Source organism: Natator depressus, chromosome 8, assembly GCF_965152275.1.
Source record: "Natator depressus isolate rNatDep1 chromosome 8, rNatDep2.hap1, whole genome shotgun sequence".
Lineage (NCBI taxonomy): Eukaryota > Metazoa > Chordata > Testudines > Cheloniidae > Natator > Natator depressus.
Genome location: NC_134241.1, coordinates 106,813,172 through 106,835,132, shown reverse-complemented (window position 1 = coordinate 106,835,132; position 21,961 = coordinate 106,813,172). Strand labels below are relative to the sequence as shown.

At 50.1% G+C, this 21,961-nt stretch overlaps 2 protein-coding genes across 3 annotated transcripts in view; both read left to right on the top strand.

The window, feature by feature from the left end:
• Positions 1–17,809, top strand: part of CFAP57 (cilia and flagella associated protein 57) — a 152,169-nt gene extending 134,360 nt beyond the window's left edge. The window contains exon 22 of one of the 2 annotated variants that reach the window (XM_074961961.1): positions 17,718–17,809. In XM_074961961.1, coding sequence (XP_074818062.1) covers positions 17,718–17,726 — 9 coding nt within the window. In that variant the 3' untranslated portion in view covers positions 17,727–17,809. Of the gene's footprint in view, positions 1–7,108; positions 7,201–17,717 lie in introns of those variants that run through there. The other variant, XM_074961957.1, reaches the window with a different exon arrangement.
• A 294-nt stretch (positions 17,810–18,103) lies between these two features.
• Positions 18,104–21,330, top strand: TMEM125 (transmembrane protein 125). The gene has a single exon (XM_074961965.1). It carries the CDS (start codon positions 18,104–18,106, stop codon positions 18,764–18,766), a length of 663 nt encoding a protein of 220 aa, XP_074818066.1. The 3' UTR covers positions 18,767–21,330.
• The last annotated feature ends 631 nt before the right edge of the window (positions 21,331–21,961 follow it).

Here is a 21,961-nt window from a genome sequence, read left to right as displayed (position 1 = left end):
GACCACATCTGTACACAGTATTCAAGATGTGGGCGTACCATGGATTTATATAAGGGCAATAAGATATTCTCCGTCTTACTCTCTATCCCTTTTTTAATGATTCCTAACATCCCGTTTGCTTTTTTGACTGCCACTGCACACTGCGTGGACATCTTTAGAGAACTATCCATGATGACTCCAAGATCTTTCTCCTGATCAGTTGTAGCTAAATTAGCCCCCATCATATTGTATGTATAGTTGGGGTTATTTTTTCCAATGTGCATTACTTTACATTTATCCACATTAAATTTCATTTGCCATTTTGTTGCCCAGTCACTTAGTTTTGTGAGATCTTTTTGAAGTTCTTCACAGTCTGCTTTGGTCTTAACTATCTTGAGCAGTTTAGTATCGTCTGCAAACTTTGTCACCTCACTGTTTACCCCTTTCTCCAGATCATAGGATTTTAAAAATCACAAATGTCATGATTTTAGCTATTTAAATCTGGAATTTCACGGTGTTGTAATTGTAGGGGTCCTGACCCAAAAAGGTGTTGTGGGGGGCTCTCAAAGCTATGGGGATTGCAGTACTGTTACCCTTACTTCTGCACTGCTGCTGGCAGTGGCACTGCCTTCAGAGCTGGGCATCTGCAGAGCAGCAGCTGCTGAACAGGAGCCCAGCTCTGAAGACAAGTAAGGATGGGGTATGGGATTGTCACCCTTAATTGTGCACTGCTGCCTGCAGAGCTGTGCCTTCAGTCAGCAGCCGCCACTCTCCAGCCACCCAGCTCTGAAGGCAGCAATGCAGAGGTAAGGGTGACATGACATGGTATGGTATTGCCACCCTTACTTCTGCGCTGCTGCTGGCAGGGCACTGCCTTCACAGCTGGGTGCCCAGACAACATCTGCCGCTCTCTGGCCACACAGCTCTGTAGGCAGTGCAGAAGTAAGGGTGGCACTATTGTGACCCCCCTAAAATAACCTTGCAACCCCCCTGCAACTCCCTTTTGGGTCAGGACCTCCAATTAGAGAAACACTGGTCTCCCCCGTGAAATCTGTATAGTATAGGTAAAAACATACAAAAGACCAGCTGGGTGTCTGGAGAGTGGTGGCTGCTGACTGAAGGTGCTTTTGAAACTAGCTTCTTTCTGACGGTCTTCGGAACATACACATTCTGGTTTGCTGGGGCCCACTATGCTGTAGTTCTGCCCTCCCTTTGGCTGGTATAAATGGAGTGATAGAAGAAAATGCCATTTGGGGGGCATCGTTTAGCGAGATTGAATCAAAATCTTTACAAAGAAAAAGGATCTCATCCTGCTCAGAGTAAGAAGTATTTCCAGCTGAAGAGCTGTCTCACAGTGGTGATGAAGAAACTTAAGGGCATGTCTTATGAGTCAGCCTCTCTGGAAAGATACGATTTCCAAAGGTAATATAAAGCCTACCACATGATTCTGATGTAAACAGTGAACACTCAGGGAAATCAAGACATCGTATTTAGGATGGGTGTTGGAGTCAGATATTGGGTGGGACTTTGCACCTGAAGTGTTTATAGTGGAGACTGTTTAGCACACCAGATACTTAGTAAATCCAAAATAGTTGTACTGACATCCTCAGATGAGTACTGGGAATGCAAAACAGCAAGCTAGTCTTTTGTGCATATGCTATTGAAGTGCCCTGAGGTATGTACTCTTTGTGATGAAGTTATGTAGTGCTCTACTTTGTTTTGCATGGAGATATACTTCTGAACACTGTTGAGTCCACCACCTTTGACAATACCAGCCCGTTAGGTGCTGTGATATCTCATGAAAAGCTCTGGTTCTTAAAAGCTGTGACTGTAGTCAAAGACTAATTCTTGCTGAATGGACACAGCCTTATAGAGTTGTGCACTTGGGTAACAGTTTTTGAGGAACTGCGATGTTTGAGAAGTACCATTTTCCTGTTCCTTTTAAAGGCTATTGAACTTGGCACCCTCTTTACCACACTGTACACAAGAGAAATTAGTAAGTCACCTGCAAGTTGATAGTGTCCAGCCTTGATTTCTCAAAAAGGATCTACTGAGAAAAGGATAGCTAACAACCTGTGATTACAATGCATCAGACCTGGATGAGCGTCCTCTGCTGAGCACACATCAGGCCACTGTTTGGATCCCAGCACTGGATCTTGTGTGCTTCTAAGCCCACAGTATCTGAGCAACATCCAGACACTTTGGCCTTTCAGACTCAGTCTTTGGCCTCTCAGGCTCACTTCTGGGTACAGATGGTAGTCCAGCTGACGTAGGCCCCTCAACCAGTTCTGGACCTCAAAATCTCCCCAGTGACTTAAGCATACCTTCCCCAGAGCTCCACTGTTGGGGTTACACCGTTTTGATAGTTTAACCCTTCAGGGGCATGTGACAGTGTGATCAAGTAACACGTGTAACCTCTTTGAGGTTTAGAGAGCATGGCCCCTTTAAATCTTTCTCCTGACGGGGGGAGCGCTGATTGTTCCAGGAAGAGGAAGGGCTGTTGGAGGTGGGGAGGAACAGAGAGAGCTCCAGACAAGAGGGCTGCAGCAAGCAGGCCTTCACAGAGTGAAGCAGCTGAGAACCTGCCTGAAGCCTGGGAGGGACAGATCGGAGACCCTCCAGGACAGGAGTCAGAAGAGGCACTGTGCCAGGGAGGAATCACCCGAGAAGGACAAACTAGAGCTGGACCCAGTATCACTGACACCCAGAGCTGTATGGGGCTCTGAGTACTGGGGCTTGTGACTTTGCATTGGGAATAAGGAAGGAGGCTGTTAGCTAGTTAACTGGGGATGTTGTGGCTCTCTGTGCCTTTGCAGAGAGCAGCAGAAGAGGGCACCAGAGGGGTTTGTTGGGGAAAGTTCACTGCCACCAAAGACGACTAGGGGCACCCAAGACTCATCACTGGACTGGAACTCTGCCCAGGACTCCTGAACCCTGAGTACAGACACATTGCTTGGTGTCTGCCCTTTCAGACTGTGGTACCACTGGGGTTGAGGGGCCTTATGTTGAATGCTACCCTGTTTTACTGCTCCCCTAGCTTTTGCCCTGTTGTTTTTTCTTTTCATTCCTCTGTAAATAAATATTTCTCTTTCCTATATTGATTTCCAATTCCAATATATATTTTCTGAGATGGAGTGACCACATCTGCATGCGGTATTCAAGAAGTGGGCGTACCATTGATTGATATAGAGGCAATATTATATTTTCTGTCTTATTATCTATCCCTTTTTTAATTATTCCCAACGTTCTGTTTGCGTTTTTGACTGCCGCTGCACATTGAGTGGATGTTTTTAGAGAACTATCCACAATGACTCCAAGATCTCTTTCTTGAGTGGTAACAGATAAGTTAGACACCATCATAGAATCATAGAAGATTAGAGTTGGAAGAGACCTCAGGAGGTCATCGAGTCCAACCCCCTGCTCAAAGTAGGACCAACACCAACTAAATCATCCCAGCCAGGGTTTTGTCAAGCTGGACCTTAAAAACCTCTAAGGATGGAGATTCCATCACCTCCCTAGGTAACGCATTCCTGTGCTTCCCCACCCTCCAAGTGAAATAGTGTTTCCTAATATCCAACCTAGACCTCTCCCACTGCAACTTGAGACCATTGCTTCTTGTTCTATCACCTGCCACCACTGGAACAGCCTAGCTCCATCCTCTTTGGAACCCACCTTCAGGTAGTTGAAGGCTGCTCTCAAATCCCCCCTCACTCTTCCTTCTGCAGACTAAATAAGCCCAGTTCTTTCAGCCTCTCCTCATAAGTCATGTGCCCCAACCCTCTAATCATTTTCGTTGCCCTCCGCTGGACTCTCTCCAATTTGTCCACATCCTTTCTGTAGTGGGGGACCCAAAACTGGACACAATACTCCAGATGTGGCCTCACCAGTGCCGAATAGAGGGGAATAATCATTTCCTTCGATCTGCTGGCAATGCTCCTACTAATGCAGCCCAATATGCCATTAGCCTTCTTGGCAACAAGGGCACACTGTTGACACATATCCAGCTTCTCATCCACTGTAATCCCCAGGTCCTTTTCTGCAGAACTGCTGCTTAGCCAGTTGGTCCCCAGCCTGGAGCGGTGTATGGGATTCTTCCATCCTAAGTGCAAGACTCTGCACTTGTCCTTGTTGAACCTCATCAGATTTTTTTTGGCCCAATCCTCCAATTTGTCTAGCATCATCCACGTATCTATCTGTCCCCCCAGTTTAGTATTCTCTGCAAACTTGCTGAGGGTGCAATCCATCCCATCATCCAGATCATTAATGAAGCCGTTGAACAAAACTGGTCCCAGGACCGACCCCTGGGGCCCTTCACTTGATACCGGGTGCCAACCAGACATCGAGCCGTTGATCACTACCTGCTCAGCCCGATGATCTAGCCACTTTTCTATCCACCTTATAGTCCATTCATCCAATCCAGACTTTAATTTGCTGGCAAGAATACTGTGGGAGACTGTATCAAAAGCTTTGCTAAAGTCAAGCTCTATCGCATCCACCAGTTTCCCCTTATCCACAGAGCCAGTTATCTCGTCATAGAAGGCAATCAGGTTTGTCAGGCATGACTTGCCCTTGGTGAATCCATGTTGACTGTTCCTGATCACCTTCCTCTCCTACAAGTGCTTCAAAATGGATTTGTCAGAGTTTATGTTCCTTTCTATTTTCCTCATTAAGATTTAACTTCCACTTTTTAAAGGATGCCTTTTTGCCTATCACTGCCTCTTATACTTTGTTGTTCAGCCACAGTGGCACTGTTTTGGTTCTCTTACTATGTTTTTTAATTTCGGGTATAAATTTAAGTTGAGCCTGTATTATGGTGTCTTTAAAAAGTTTCCATACAGTTTTCAGGGATTTTACTTTTGGTGCTGTAACATCTACCATATGAGGAGAGATTAATGAGACGGGGACTTTTCAGCTTTCAAAAAAGACTAAAGGGGGATATGATAGAGGTCTATAAAATCATGACTGGTGTGGAGAAGCAAATAGGGAATGTTATTTACTCCTCATAACACAAGAACTAGGGGTCACCAAATAAAATTAATAGGCAGCAGGTTTAAAACAAACAAAAGGAAGTATTTTTTCACACAACACACAGTCAACCTGTGGAACTCCTTGCCAGAGGATGTTGTAAGGCCAAGACTATAACAGGGTTCAAAAAAGAACTAGATAAATTTATGGAGGATAGGTCCATCAATGGCTATTAGCCAGGGTGGGCAGAAATGGTGTCCCTAGACTCTGTTTGTCAGAAGCTGGGAATGGGCGACACGGGATGGATCATTGATGATTACTTGTTCTGTTCATTCCCTCTGGGGCACCTGGCATTGGCCATTGTTGGAAGACAGGATATTGGGTTATATGGACCTTTGGTCTGATCCAGTATGGCCCTTCTTAGGTTCTTATATTCATTGCATTCTTCTGGTGTGTGTGTGTGTGTGTGTGTTCACTTGGGAGGGGTTTGGAACAGATGCCCCTGGGGTAGAAGGGTCTTTCCCTGCTGCATTCCTGTGCGCCCCTTTTGCTGACCAGAGCTGTGTGAAGAGCTTTCCCCCCGCCCTGAAGTGCAGCAATACTAAAATGAGAGCTGCTCTGACAGTTGAGAAGTGAGTAGCGATAGCCCTGTGGAAGCTTGCAATGCCAGAATGCTACCGGTCAGTGGGGAATCAATTCAGAGCGGGTAAATCTACTGGGGGGATCTGTTGTGATCCAAGTTTGCAGGGCAATCAACAGACTTCTGCTAAGAAGGGTAGTGACTCTGGGCAACGTGTAGGACATAGTGGATGGTTTTGCCACAATGCAGTTCCCTAACTGCGGTGGGGTTATAGACAGAATGCATATCTCTATCTTGGCACCAGACCACTTTGCCAAAGAGTACATAAGCTCAATGTAGGTTGAGGGGTAATTCTCAATGGTGTTGCAAGCGCTGGTGAATCACGGGCCATTTCACTGACATCAACGTGGGATGGTTGGGAAAAGTGCATGACGCATGCATCTTTAGGAACTCCAGTCTATTCAGAAAGCTGCAAACAAGGACTTTCCTTCCAGACTGCAAAAAAAAAACCATTGGTGATGTTGAAATGCCAGTTGTGATCCTGGGATACCCCTTGTTCCCATGGCTCATGAAGCCATATACGGGCAGCCTGGACAGCAGTAAGGCGTGGATCAACCATAGGCTAAGCAAGTGCAGAATGGTGGTGGAATGTGCCTTTGGGCATTTAAAAGGCTGCTTGCATTGTTTGCTTACTAGGTTAGACCTCAGTGAAAGCAATATTCCCATTGTTATTGCTGCTTGCTCTTTGCCCTATAATCTCTGTGAAACAAAAGGAGAAAAGTTTCCGGTGGGGTGGGGAGGTTGAGGCAGATCACCTGGCAGCCAATTTTGAGCCGCCAGACACCAGGGCAATAAGAAGAGCACACTGAGAGGCTCTGCATGTGTGTGAGGCTTTGAAAACCAGTTTCAGCAATGACCCACAGTAATGTGACACTTACCTGTGTTGTTCCTTACCGAGCTGTCCCTTCATTGCATTTTCTCCCCTGTAAACGCCACCCTCACTAACCACAGTGTGCTGAATGGATAAAGAGCCTTTTCTCGTTACGTTTTATTATGCTCACAAAGACATAGAAACAACAAAGAAGAGTAAGATAACCTGGAGCAAAAGGGCTGATAACAGTGGCAGAGGGGCAGGGGACGAGAACAGCTTGCTTACAAGTGCAATCAAAGGTGTGCCTTCTGGTCCTTGTACTCATCCCTGGAGTTGAATGCAAAGGATTCTGGACTTCCCCCACACCCTCATCCCTCCACATCCTAGGACGTTTGGGAGGGGAGGATGTGGGATTTGGCGAGGATGGCAGCAGGTTCAGCATAGGCTGCAGAGGAACTCTGGTATCCTGCTGCCTTTCTTGAACTTCAACCAGATGCCTCAAAATGTCTGATTGCTCCTTCATAATCTGCAGCATCTCTTCCTGTGCAGCACACTCTTGTTCCCTGCATGCTCTCCTGTCCTCCCTGTCCTTGTGCAGGTTGTTGCACAGTGCAATCCTCCATTCGCTGAGCTCCGTCTTGTCACTCTCAGAGGTGTGCATTAATTCATTGAACATGTCCTCCCGAGTCTTCTTTTTCCGCTTTCTAATCTAGGAAAGTCTCTGTCCCAGTATGGAGGATGTGCCGACAGACAAGGTTTCCTCTACAAAGAATACGAAGCACAAGGGTAGTACTGACAGTGCATACATTGTTTCTGGTGCAAGGTTAATTCCTTTTATAAAAGAAACACCCCGCAATGCATGTCCCTGCAAGCCACAACGTAATCACAACTGCTGGCTACTGCAAGAGTCGTTTTGCTGCTCCAGCCATGGTGAGTAAGGCCATGAGGCACAGGTGAGAGGTCTTGTGCTGCAGCTTTTGTGAAGACTTCCTTGGGATCACAGGTTGCAACTTCAGAAAAGCCCCCTTTCCCCTAGCAACCTGGATGGTGCGTGAGGACAGGCACCAGCGTTAAGCCCTCCAAATAGTTGGATTTTTACAAAAGTGGCACTGGGTTGGGGGGAAGGGAGACAAACAGGAAGCCATCCCCACCCCTTTTTAAATGCCTGGTTGCAATACACGGTGATCCCTTCCAACCATAGCCAGGGCACACTCGGGAAAGTGTGGTTGTGTGACCCAGAATTCACCAAAAGGGTGGATTACTTGTTGAGTTGCTTGCGGTTTAAAGGCTAGCATTTAAAACTTCCCCCGTTTCCCCTAGCTGACCATATATGATATCACTCTCCTGAGGGTAACAGAGGCAGAAAGGGAGCAGATGCTGCAAGAGACCTGGTCCTCGTGCTGCAATGATGCCAGAAGAGTTAATACTGGAGTGGCGTGGGAAAGTGTCCTACTGTCATGGACAAAATAAGGCAGCCCTTCCCAGAAACCTTCTGCAAAGCATTGCAGAGTACCTCCATGAAAGCTTCCTAGAGATCTCCATGGAGGATTCCAGGGCCATCCCCGTGCACATAAACAGTCTTTTTCGGAGAGCACCCTCTGCGTAGCTGGAGTGGCCACCGATACCCACTACACCTACTTTTTTGTTCAGATTCAACATTAAAAATAATAGCATGTAACCCCGACAGTTTGATTGGAAATGTGGACTCCCCAGAGGTGCCTTCCCCAACATCATGCTCTGCCAACAATTGGTCCTGTGAGGGTATGGGCTCCAGGGTTAAAAACAATTCTTGGCTGTTGGGGAGAATGGATCCTCTGTTTGCCTGCCTCGCATTCTCCTCCTCCTCATCAACAATGTCCTCCTCGTTGTTCCTCGAGGTCGCCCGGGGCTCCTGAGAAGTATACACTGAGTATTTTGGGATAGTGGTGGGGTTGCCGCCAAGAATCGCATGCAGCATCTCATAGAAGGGGCATGTCTGTGGGTCAGAACCAGAACGACTGTTCACTTCCTTTGTCTTCTGGTACACTTGCCGAAGCTCCTTTATACTCACACAGCAGTGCTGCAGTAGCCCTTCACCCCCATGCTATTTTGGCATAGATGTCAGCATTTTTTCTGCTGAATCAGAGCTCTACCTGCACAGACTCTTCTCCCCACACAGCAATAAGATCCAGTACCTCCTGTGTGCTCCATGCTGGAGCACATTTGCGGCCATTAGTCTCAGCTGTGCTGACGAGCTTTCCATGCTGAGCAAACTGGAGATGAAAATTCAAAAGTTCTCGGGGCTTTAACAGGGGGGTGTCTATTTCCTGTGTACCTGGCTGATGTGCAGTGGAGTTGAAAGTGCTCTCTAGAGCAGTCACAGCGGAGCACTGTGGGACCCCTCCTGGAGGCCAATTCATTCAAATTGCACAGTGCAGTGTTTACACTATCCTCATGTCGACCGGTGGATGTTGAATCAAGCACTACGCCTCTTGCGGAGGTGCATTACAGAAGTTGACTTTACAGGCCACTTAGGTCGGCAGATGGGACTCAGTAGTCTAGACATATACATTATTAAATCGACCTAACGCAGACCAGGACTTAGTTTCCTCACAACTCCAAGAGCTCTTTGGGAGCCAAATATTTGGATTTAAGCAGTATCATATCAGGGTCCCTGGATGACCATCTCTCCTTCGCCTGCTCTGTCTTGACTGTGGCTGCTTCTGGTCTCTTTTCTTTCGCTAAAAGGGATAGCGAATGAGTCCTTTATAAAGTTGCAGTACCTTTTACCAGGTGACCCTCCTGGTCTGCCACAAAGCCCCCTCTCACCTCCTCCCACAGGTAGGTGATCTCTTTGGTTACCAGCTCACCTGGAAGGATAGTTTTCGCTAGGCAGTGGCTAACTCATTGTCCAAAAGTGTTTGTATTTGAATAAGGGACCCTCGGGTTAACGCACCTCCATTGTTCCTGCCCTGGTAGCAAATGGATGATTTCGTATGCCCTGTGGCATTAAATAACCCATCAGGTTTAAAAAATCAGCCAGAATTCATGTTTTACATAGACAAATTATCCAGACTCTGTTCTCTAGAGTCATTATAGAATATCTTGACCTAAGGCTCCCACACACTGCCCAGAAACCAGTGTTTTACTTTGTTAGTGCACCTCCAGCCCATCACCCGTTTGCACAGGAGATGTGATTTGGAAGTCATGATCAACTAAATATTTTCTTCTCCTCATCTAGCCTCCATCCCCCAAAGAGCTGTCAGCTTCCCCCAAGCACAGCAGCGAATCATCCGCCTTTAGCTCTAAGGCCAGTCACCTAAGGATTCTAAGGGAGGGATGTGCCCTGAATACACTTAGCTCAATTTTCTCCCTCCTGCCTGGCAGCAGCCCCATCTCCTCCTGTGCCCTCTCTTGAACAAACTCTTCTGGTTCCCTGACCTCTGCAAACACCAGAGCAGCCCCCTTTCCCAACTGAACAGGCAGAGATGTCTCCTGTTCCCTACCTGCCTGTTGTTCAACATGGGATCTGCTGGGCTGCACGCCAGGCGGCCCCAACCACCTGCCGTTCTGTCCCAAGAGGGGGCTGAGCAGGCAGGCTGCCCAAAGAAGAAGCCATCTGCAGCAAGGGAGAAAAGGACATGCTGGGAATGTCTCAGTGTCTCTGGGCCTGGCTTTGCTTCCTGCCTATCACAGCACTCCCAGATTGACCCCAGAGCACTCTGTAAAGGGCCAGTCCTGAAGGGGTCAAATGTCTTCTGCTCAGCCAGCATCTCTGGTAATCCTGCTTGGCTCTGCCAGCTCAGCCAGGTTTCAGAGTAACAGCCGTGTTAGTCTGTATTCGCAAAAAGAAAAGGAGTACTTGTGGCACCTTAGAGACTAACCAATTTATTTGAGCATGAGCTTTCGTGAGCTACAGCTCACTTCATTGAATGCATACTGTGGAAGCTGCAGAAGACATTATAGACACACAGAGACCATGAAACAATACCTCCTCCCACCCCACTCTCTTGCTGGTAAGCTCAGCCAGAAGCCTTGTTCCACCTCTTCACCACTCCCCACCGCTTCTGTCACTTGAGCCAGGGAGGAAATGTGAAATGAGACATCCTGCTCTGAGTGGGGAGGGCGACACCCACACACCACAGTTACAGCCCTGGAATCTCTTCCAGGACAACAGGTTGTATCAGACCCCTCCCTGCTGGGGAATGTACCTGTCACAGTCCAAGTGAAAGGGTTGTGCTTGCTGCAGCCTATCAGAAGCTGGTAGCTGGCTGAACAGGCCAAGGAAGGAGAGCTGGAAGTTACACCTGTTGCCTGGCAGGCCGTTGCTGTTGGAAGATTTTACCCTTCGGCCATATCCCAGGACCTGCCATGTCAGCCTGATTCCAATGGAAGGAGACTGTGGCACAACCTCAGCTGCCAGCTGGGAACTCAGGCAAAGGTGGAGAGGCGGCTGAATTGTGCCTCAAGTTGGTGATTACTTGTCAGCTGTGGGTGAGTAAAATCTGTAGCTGCATGCGAGCTGTTTGTGTCAAGCTCTGTCTCTCACACAGCTCATAATCATCCCCATTTGCGGGTGTGTGGGGCTATGGGCTGCTTCATGAAAGCTAGCCAAACTGATGCTGTGGTCTGCCCCTCTCACACGCATAGACTGTTCTAGGCATAGGCAAGCTAGGCAGCTGCCTCCTGCAGTACAGGGCCCTGGTGCGGCAGATTCATAGCAAGCTGGGTGTGTTCTAGTCTGTACTCACCTGCTGCCGTGCAGTCTAACTTGCCGTGTTTACCCTGCACATATTAACCGTTCCTTAATGCACTTTGCCGTAGGCCGCTTTGAACCAGGACTAGATCAAAGTACATTAATGAACGGTTAATGCACATCAGCAGGGTGTGCGCAGCGGCCTCGACAGGGACCATGTGGCTGGACAGCCCAGCTTAGCACAGGCAGCCCCAGGGTGGGGAACCCACAGCCTGGCCCAGCCCACAGTAGCCTCCCTTTGGAAAAGCTGAATGATGAGGGACCCAGCAGGGCCCCTCCCCCCCAGGTGAGTGGCAACCACGTAAGTGGCACCCCCTTGCCGCCCCCCATCCCCTGACCTAACCCATCTTCCCTTCTCAGCTCCCCTGTGTTCTTCCCACACCCCATCTGTGCCTGCCTCTGATTCCCCCATGTCCTAACACCCCTGCCCTAGTCTGCCTGCCCCCCTCCCATCTCTGCCTGTGTCCTAGCCCAGCTACTACCTGGGGGCCTGAGGCCTGAACCTCCACCCCATCTCTCTCTTGGGTCCTGGTTTCTTCCCAGGTCCTTGCCCCCAGTCCCACCCCTGTGCAGACTCCAGTCCCACTGTATGATTTCCCACACACACACACTTCATTCTTCCAATCTTAGATTCATGGCATCCAGGCCGACAGGGACTATTGTGATCAGTCTGACATCCTGTATAGCACAGGTCAGTGAACGTCCCCAAAATAATTCCTAGAGCAGATTTTTTAGAAAAACATCCATGTGATGCATGGCTTTCCCACCCCCTTCCCTCGCAGCTTCATGTTAGGGACCAACCCCTGGCCTTGACACCCAGAGGGGCTCACTTGGGATTGGGGAGGGAAGATAGAGCCCCACAGCACAGGTCAAATGGTGCACCTGGGGATAGACCCCAATGTCGGGGCTGGGCATGGCTGCTGTCTCCTCGGGGTGGGGGACCCCACTGGGAGGGGTGTCATCCTTCCAGGGACATCTGATTATGGAGGAGCATGCTGATATATTTGCTGCACTGTCATGCCAAAAGGGGGACTGACCGATGTGGGAGGGAGTGCTGGATGAGATCACTCCTGTCCCATGGGGCGTCCCATTTGACCTGTGGGTGCTGTTTTAAAGAAGCTGCTTAGATCCCATATAGCCTTTCCAGGTCCGGGGAGGGGTCACTAACCCACTCAGGTCAGGGCTGTAGCCATGTTTAGTATAACAGTTCGAGCCAGTCTATGGCCAATTTTCAGAGTAGCAGCCATGTTAGTCTGTATTCGCAAAAAGAAAAGGAGGACTTATGGCACCTTAGAGACTAACAAATTTATTTGAGCATAAGCCTCCGATGAAGTGAGCTGTAGCTCATGAAAGCTTATGCTCAAATAAATTTGTTAGTCTCTAAGGTGCCACAAGTCCTCCTTTTCTATGGCCAATCAAATTCAAATTTTTCTTTTACCTGAGGGGCTTCACTCCTCCCCAGACTCTCTACAGGGCTGTACCAAATATGTTACAAACCAGCACCTATGGTCAGGGACACCAGAACAGAGGGGGGGAGGGCAAGGGCCAATGGCCCTCCCACTTTTTGCAAGTGGGCCTCAGCCCACTTTTCATCATGGGCCTCAGCCCTCCCCCTCCTCTTCCCTCTGAGGCTCTGCCTCCTGGCCAGGCCAGCAGCTGGAGCCTGGCCGGGGAGCCCCTGCAGCTGTGGGGAGCTGCGGACCCTCCACCTGCCCTGGGCAAGGGGCCCAGGAGTCAGGGACATGGGCTGGGGGCCTGCTTTCGCCCTCCCCCCCATCCCTTGGCAGGTGGAAGGTCTGGGGCTCCCCGGCCAGGCCCGGGTCGGGACCTCAGGGGGAAAAGGAGGGGCAGGGCTAGGACCACAGCAGGGTCCCTGGGTCCCCCACTTTTGGGAAGGCTCTTCTGCCCCTGCCTGTGGTAAGGAATTTATGCAGGGTGTACCCCTGCTTGCCCACACTAACAGGTCCTTAGTGTGCTTTGATCTAGGCCTGTTTCATGTAGACGGTTTATGGTCAATTCATCTCTCTTAAATGATGGCTATGGGATTGCTGCGGGGCGGGGCTCTGCGTACTGAAGTCTGCCTAGGACCCCCAATTGTCCGGAGTAGCCTCTGTCCTGCCTCACCCTTTTCTGCCTGACACTTCAGCTTCAGGTGGTTCTTGTTGCTTCATGGGCCTCATTCAGCAAGATCTGCACTGCAATAGGTGCTCTGGCATCATGATGGTGGGGTCTGTTCAAGCGCTCAGCAGAGCAATCATGAACCTTTTTGATTAAGTGAAACAAATCTAATCTACTTGGCTATAGAAGGCTGCCACATACTGAGCCCTATCACCATGAGCCCTCCACTCTAAGCCCCACCCCGAGCATGATCAATCCACAAAGTGTGTGTATGTGTGACCAGGGGTCATGACTGCCATCCCCATATGTGCTGTGCCCAGCCCTGACCAAGAAGGAAAAATTTTATATGGGGCGGGGAGGGAGGAGGGGCCATATTTAAGGACTGACACCATGATGACTGGAAGCTTAAAAATAACTGGTGCAACTTCCTGCAGCTTAGAAAATGTTAGGATGTTGCAAAATAAGAATTTTATGCAACAAATTCCTCTGGGATTCTGAGCTAGAATAACTATGCATCCCTACACCCTACATACTCCTATATTCCTTATCAGGCACATAAAACTGTACAAAAGAGTCCAAAAGCCAACAACAGCACTGGAAACAATCCCATAACCTAGTAGTCTCTCTCCTCCGGTACATGGGGTTGGGGAGGGGCAGAAAGCGCCTCTGCATGTCTCCTGGGCTGACCTGACACCATACAACAGGAGAGTGTGTGGAAGTATTTTAACAACTGAGCCATCTGTGGCAGCTGAGCTGAAATCTCTTTCACTCTATGGGGTCTGGGCCCCTGGTTCTTCCTGTCCCATGTATAACAGCCGGAAACACTGAAGTCAAAAGTCTTCACTCAAACACAAGTTACTGGGCTCAATACAAGGGAGGGGGGGTGACATTTAATGGTCTGTGAGAGGAGGACAGAATAGATGGTCTAATGGTTCCTTCTGGCCTTAAAATCTATGACTTTCTGAAGAGTGTCCGTGTCCCTATTTATTCCATGCTAAGTTTGGAGGAAGCGGGGAATTGCTGCAAAGAGAAAGAGCTTTTCAGCGTTTCCAGTCTATTGTGGAAAGAAGCTGTCCTCCTTTATGGAGGTGTGGAGATTCTCATACCCCGCCCCCCCCCGGCTCAAGCAGACTCTTCTGATGTGATGAGTGAGACAACAAAGGAGAAAAATAAAATGTAAACAGTTCAACTCCTGCAACTCCTGCAGTCCAAAGGCCTCAAGGAAGCTGTGTGAAAGGCGTAATGGTGAGACAGCATAGTTCTGTGCCTAGAGCACAATGTGAGGGGAAAAGGGTGCTGTGATTTCGATGCGGACATGCAGTTATGGTGCTGGTGTAGTTGGGTTCTATGAGACTGGATGTTAGAATAATATTGAAACTGCAAGGGGGCTCTCAGACAGAAGCCCAGAGCTCACCCCTAACCCTGCACAGCTCAGCCCCCATCTAAACTAACCAGCTCAGAAATGTCCCCTGGAGTCAAACAGGCCCTTGCAGGGCTGAGTGCATTTACCTTGCAGGGTGCATGCATCCCAGCAACACACAGCACACAGCGTATAGGGGCAGGCAGCACGCAATGTCTTTTCTGTTGCTGTGTTTGCGAATAGCAGAGCTGGTCCCAGGCAGGCACAGCTGCTTCTCTGGCCACTAACTGGAGGATTGTAATTGTTTTGAATACAGCCAGACTGTGAGTCTGATCAAGAATACTACATGCCTCCAGACCAAGCAAAAATTCTCAGACTAGGAATTTCTGTGTTCCGGATCCAGTCACTCACAGGAGAGCCCAAACTCCACAGCTGCAGCAGAGGATTATCACAGAGCAAAGGTCATGCAACGCAACTAGCTACATGCCTGTGAGCAGAACAGCGCTCAGAATCCGCCCTGCCATGTGACCAGCTGGTATAGAGCCTTGAACAATGGCTGTTGTGCTTATGGCTTTAACAGTGATCTCATGCTCCATCACAGCCAGGGCCAGAACGTGGAAGCGTTTGCCCTGACACTGTCAGGCAGTGTCTGGCTCCAGCACCCCCCACTCCCTGCCCACCTGGCCTAGCTGAAGAGATGCCTCACGTGGCCACTGTTTAAGATGTCAAGGAAATCACTTCTTGCATCCAGAATGGTGCAGCCCCCTCACCCATCTCCTGGCACGAGTCTGGGATGGAAAGGGGTGAATAGAGTGTACATAGAGCCCAAGCTAAGGAGGGAGAATGGGGCACACTGGTAGGGGCGGGTGGGGGCTACACAGAGCCCCTGGCATGCAGGTGCGGGTAGGGAGGAGGATTGTAGAGAGGCCCTGACATGGAAGGGGATGGCAGGGTGGCCAACTGGGAGCTTGTGGAGGAGAATGGAGAGCTGCCAGGAGCCTCTAGTGTGTGCAGTGAGCTCAGCCTGCAGACCCAACCATGTGCTCAGCCCTCTGTTCTATAAGGGTCCCCAAAACTGGGACTGGAGCCTTGAATTGTATTTGAGACTGAAAGTAGGAGCCAGTGGAGCACACACAGCACCAAGTAATATGGTCGTAGTGCTATTTGTATAACAGGCAGAGTGCTATGTGAGATGATTCCTTGCTGCTTTATAGCTGATGCTTGACTAGTTTCTGTGTGGCCGTCCCCTTCAGTCCCAGCCAGACACAGCTAACTGGACAACGCCCAGTGCAAGGACCCAGGGGCAGGGGGGGGTACAAGGACCTTTCACAGTTGGTGAAAAGGCTGGGTGGAAGGAGAATTTGTAATTGGGAACGAAGGCTGGGTTTATGGGTAAATTTCCCAGCTAGATCCTTGGCATTGTAGGTTCGGGTCCTGTGTCTGATATAAATTCCCTGTGTTTGACTGGGAAATGTCACAAGGTTCTCAGGTTTCAGTTCCCTACCTGTAAAATGGAGCTAATAATGCCCAGCCTTACAGGGGTTGCAAGGGTGTCTCCATTACTGTCTCTGAGGTGTTTAGATACCATGAGCCAGAGTCTCTGTGTCAATTAAGTAGGAAAGAGGGGGCTAGCTGGGAGCCCAGTTACGGCTCCCTAAAGTGCTGGATGGTCCCCTGGGATTGCGCTAACCTGTGTAAGTGGAACTTGAACATGGATCCCAAGTTGTTAACCACAACTGAGCATAGTCATAGCCAATGTTCCCTCTAATTTTTGACAGGCCGTGTGTGCAAAAAATGTCTTCTGTGCAAACTGTTGTGCTTCTGTGCAAATTTTTGCACACGCGGTGTTTCACCGTGTGCACGGGGTTTAGGATCTGTGTGTGCGCGCACATGCGCACAACTTAGAGGGAACAGTGGCCATAGCGTAACACATACCTGGCACCCTCTTCTCCACAGCTCTGGCATGCCCCTCCGTTTCCCAGCACACCTCGTATGGTGGGTAGCGTAGGCGCACCCCCATGCTGGTTTTTACACCCACTGAGGCCTCTAACAGGCTGGGAATCTGCTGCTGGAGTAATGAAGGTGGTTTCTGCTTACAGTGCAGGCTCTGCTCAACAGATGTCCCTAGCCAGAGACAGTGAGGTGTCAGGGAAGGGCAAGGCAGGGAGGAGCTGAGGGCTTATTTGCATAGTCAAGTCCATAAGATTACGTAGCTTCCCCTCTGCACCCCACATGCTTTAAGTGTGTGTTCAAGTAGGCGGCGGCGCACCAAGACTCTAGAAAATGCATGCAGAATTGCTGAGTCTTCCCGTCGCGCACACATTGCAAACCTGTCTGTCAGGCAGAGGGAGCTCTCTCCAGGGAAACTGCAGGGATGCGGGGAGTGGAAACATGAGAAATAACCATGAATTGTATGTGGTGCAGTGTCTGGGGAAACGTGAGCGCCTTTACTGTCATCCTGGGCAGTAATCCAGGCTGGGCTAATGGCCTGAGACAATGATCCAAGGGAAGTGTGTTGGTGGCTCAGCCCAAGGATTGGGGTGACGGAAAGGCACAGCCAATTCAGCAGTTACTATTCATTGTTTCATTTTTCCTCCATTGGTTGGGACTAGACTGTAAGAGTTAAGCCCAGGACCCAACCCTTTGCTGACAGTCTGGGCTGGAGAGCCAGTTGGTGACAAGAGGCAGCTGCTGATGAGAGAGCATGTGAGGCTGGGGCAGTGAATGGGGCTTTATCACAGCATGGGACCTGCCTCTGTCCGTGCTGCCAGTGCCCAGCTGCAGTTGCAGTCCTGCCGAGGAACGCACAGGGACACTTGAGCAGTCTCTGGGCTCAGCAGTGCTGCAGCCACTGAGTCTGGAGAGACAGAAGACCCAAAGCGGTAGTATCACCTGAGACAAGCTTCACTGAACAGGGATGCCCAGATGCATCAGTGAGTGGAGCCTCAGCACGGGGGGAGGTCCCCTGGCCTGTGCCACAGGGCGTGGGTTTCAGTGAGGAAGGTCTCTGACCCCCAGCCCTGGGAACTGGGGAGGGGGGTGGGGTGGGGGGTATTTGGGAGCACGGGCTTTGGTCAATTACACTTTGTTCTTTTCTGGCCTTTTTCAGATGAAATAACTAGGACAAGGAGGGGGCTGGAGGACTCAGTACCAGCCACTCCCCATGACACTCTGGAGGTGCATCAGCTCACTACACTGGACACCGCAGATCAATTGTCCTGCCCTTCAGCCATAGTCTTTCCTGGCACTTCCCCTGGCGTGCAGCCCGTAACTCACTAGGGGATGCAGTGATGGGCACCCCTGCTGTATTGGAGCTCTGACATTCAGTGGCCACAGGGCATCAGAGGGCAAGAACACAAGCTGCCTGCCTCACAAGGAAATGCCACAGCCTTCACAGCTTCTGTGGCTTTGACCTCCCCGGCCAGGGACCTGGCGCCATCTGTGTGATCATCGCAGCACATCCCGCCCAGCCTAGAGGCCCCTCAGGCACCCACCATGCCTGAGCTGGAGCAGCTCAGTGTGCCCCGGCCCCCTGCGGATGCTGGCCATATTCAGAGGAACATCCTTGAGGAGCATGTCGAGCTGTGGTGGTTCAAGGACCCTAAGAAATCCATCTTGTGCTATGGGGTGGCCGTGGTGCTAATTCTGGCGTGCGGGACAGGGGGCATTGTCCTCCTCTATAGCACCAGCAGCCGGTCCGGGGAGTGGCGGCTGGCTGTGGGCACCACGCTCTGCCTCTTGGCCTTGCTAGTGCTGCTGAAGCAGCTGCTGAGCTCTGCTATCCAGGACATGAATTGCATCCGGAGCCGGAACCAAATTGAGCTGCTGAAGAGTGGTGGCTTTTCAGACTGTGTGATGCTGCTGCTTAGCGCTCTGGTTCTGCTGGTCTGTGGCGTGGTCCTCACTGTCCTCTCCACCACGACCATGCAGCTCAGCCCCTCACGGCCTCTGGCCAGCATGTTCACCAGTGGAGTCATCCTCATGACTGCTGGGGCTGCCATTCTACTCTGCCTGCTGCTTTACGTGCTCAGCACCTCCTGCTGCCCAGTTGCTCCCAGGAGACTGGGCACAGGTGACATTAGCATCTTCACCATCTCCAGCCGGCTCGCTGTGAACCGCCGGCTCGCCACCACCTCCAGCATGGCCAACCTGATCTAAGGCCTGGGCAGAGCCAACATGCCCTTCAGTATGGCAAATGTGCACTAACCCTGGGGCAGGGCAAGCCCATGCCCGCCACCCTTTCAGCAGGGTCAAGCTAATCTTAACCTGGGGAAGAGCTGAAATTTGAGTGTTGCCTTGACCCAACTGCAGTTATCATTGAAAGCGGACTGGCATTTGCACTTTACTCAGGCCAATCGGCCTGAACCCTGGCAAAGACAAGGCAGTTCCTGAGTTGATTTGATTTAACTGGAACTTTACAAGTAGGACACTGGTCCTATTTTATTTTTTACCTCAGCAAAGTCTTCTGTGGCATTTGCTGTCCATCCCTCTGACACACCGGGATCCCTGCTCTGAAAGACGAAGAGGAAGTGTGCATGTCCTGGGCCTGGCCCTGTTGAGAAGCCCTTGCTGCTCTGGGGAGATCCTGAAGTGTTTGCCGCTAAAATAATCTGTTTCTCGTGTAAGAGTCTTGCACTCTACTGGCTGGCAGGGCTATGACTGCTGATGATGGAGGAGTCTCCTACAGCTCTGGGGTAGAGCTGCTCCTTGGGGATCCAAGTCCTAGCACGGATTGTTTCCAAACAAGTTGTGCCACTGTGAGTTTGTGCATGTGTCCCTGAGACACCAAGCCTGCTGGGTGACCTGTCCCAAGCTTCCCTCCAGCAGCTGAGCATGGAGCTATGTCCCCAGTGCTAGAAGGGTGAGCAGCCTGCTGCGAGCGTTGATATCTAACAAAGAGGGGGACGTGGGCCCAAGCACCTTGTTGCCTGCTGGGTGTGAGTGCAGCGCTGTGTGCATGTGCATATCCCTATGCGTGACTGTGGAGTAGGGTGACCAGATAGCAAGTGTGAAAAATCGGGACGGGCTGGGGGGTAATAGGTGCCTATATAAGAAAAAGCCTCAAAAATCGGGACTGTCCCTATAAAATCGGGACATCTGGTCACCCTACTGTGGGGAGCTGGCACTGGGGAGGGATCGTGCATGTAGATAGCAGTACAGATGGGGTCGATACATTGATGTGAGTGGCACAGATGAGTGCAAGTGCTGGATATGTGCAAAAATGCATCTATATGTGTGATGTCTTTTTGTGTTTGAGGGGATGTGTGACCTGTCTGCAAATTATAGCTGTATAGTAAGCACATGCCCTGACATGTATGGCTTGATTACAGTGAGGTATATTTGCAGCCCTTAAGCAGGGTCCCCCCTCCCCCAGCCATTCTTCAGCTAAATGAGACAGATTTAGCTGTCTCAATTGCTCCCCCAAACTTGTCCCCTCTGCCCTGATCACTGATGCTCTTTGAAATCTCTTCAATTTGCAGGTACTCTTTGTGGGGGTTGTGGTTCCTGGAACTGAGTGTGGCATTTCAGGAGCAATTGTACCAGAGCCATATACACATGTATAGAGGAGCACTATTCCCGCTTTACTCTGGAATGATACTTCTGGGTACAACCCCAAACCATGCTGGTTAATAATGCCGCGAGCTCATAATGAAAACTCCTGTATCACTCGGCCTCTCCCAGCTCTCTCCCTGCCACCGAACCACTCTGTGATGTTCTGCCAGATTAATTACTTGCACGTATCCAGGCAAACTCTCATTTTGTTAGTCCCTGCCTGAGTCTAAGCGCTGCAAGTCCCTCTCAGTCATTTCTCCAGCCTGTCTGGGTCTTGCAGTTCTGTCCAGGTTAGGATCATCTGCACCTTTTATTAAGATGTTGTTTCCTCCCTCTTCTTCGTCACTAATTAAGACAAGTCCTAAAACTCACCTTTTACATGCTCCCACCAGATGCTGCCTTCCCTTCATCCACCAATGTACGTCTGTCAAAAAAAGCAAGCCATTTCGTTATTTTTTGTTAGCTTAGCACTCAGAGACCTCAGGTGAGCTTGGGGCCCTGTTGTGCCAAATGCTGTACATACTGTAGTGAGACAGTCTGGGCCCAAAGAGCTTAGTCTGCATAGACACGACAAAGGGCAGGAAGGGAAACAGAGGCCCAGTGCAGCAATGACTTGCTCAAGGTCACACAGAGCTCATGACACAGCTGGGAACAGAATCTTGGCCATTTGTCTGGCAAGATCTGTTATTTATAAAAACATCCACACTGTAGCTCAGCCATAGCCACATGTCTCTCTACGCTCTGCTTATTATGGTTTGTGCATGAATGCGTGTGCATATGTCTTCCTGCTTGTGCATGGTTCTACCCATCGGTATACCCGTGCAGTTGCACCTGTGTGATTACGGGTCTGTGTCTCTACCTTCATTCACATCTGCATGAACATTCAAGTCTGTGCCCCTGCTTGCGGCACCCAATCTCTCCATACACCTGTCTGTGAAGATCCCACTGGAGGTCAGGGGATTTTACATTTCGCATGTGCACTAAGAACTGAACAGGCCACTCATAAAAGACAGTGAGAAGCTGTTTCCCTGGACACATCTGACTTGGGGGCAGGCATCCCTGAGTCAGCAACAGACCCCCTCCTAGGGCATCAGTGTTACTGTTTCATTCACTTCGTGTTTTTCCGCCCCTGTGTTGTGTGAATAGAAAGATAATAAAGTGGTACTGAAACTGCATGTTGCAGTCTGGGACTATGTGCTGGATTCCTGCATGAGAGGGCTCAGCCCCGGGGCTGCACGCTTCTGCACCAGAGTCAGGCTGAATCAGAAGCATGAGCTGGGATGATTTATGGCCCAGTCTAGCAGGCTGCAGTTTAATCTGGCAGCACTTTCAAGTCAGTCTCTTGGAGGGGTAAGCATGGTACAGGAAAGTCTGAATAGGGCGTGGCGGCCCTGCTGACAGACCTGTCTCCCCTCTCCCTCAAACACATGGGCTTGTTTCCCCCACATGTGGATGGGGGGGGGGGGGAGGGAAGCGCTAGACATGGTATATCTTGACTTTAGTAAAGCCTTTGATACTGTCTCACATGACCGTCTCATAAACCAAGGAAATGCAATCTAGATGGAGCTACAAAAAGGTGAGTGCAAAACTGATTGGAAAGCCGTTCCGAGAGAGTAGTTATCAGTGGTTCACAGTCATGCTGGAAGAGCATAACAAGTGGGGTCCTGCAGGAATCAGTTCTGGGTCTGGTTCTGTTCAATATCTTCAGCAATGATTTAAATAATGATATAGAGAGTACACACATAAAGTTTGTGGACAATACTAAGCTGAGAGGGGTCGCAAGTGCTTTGGAGGACAGGA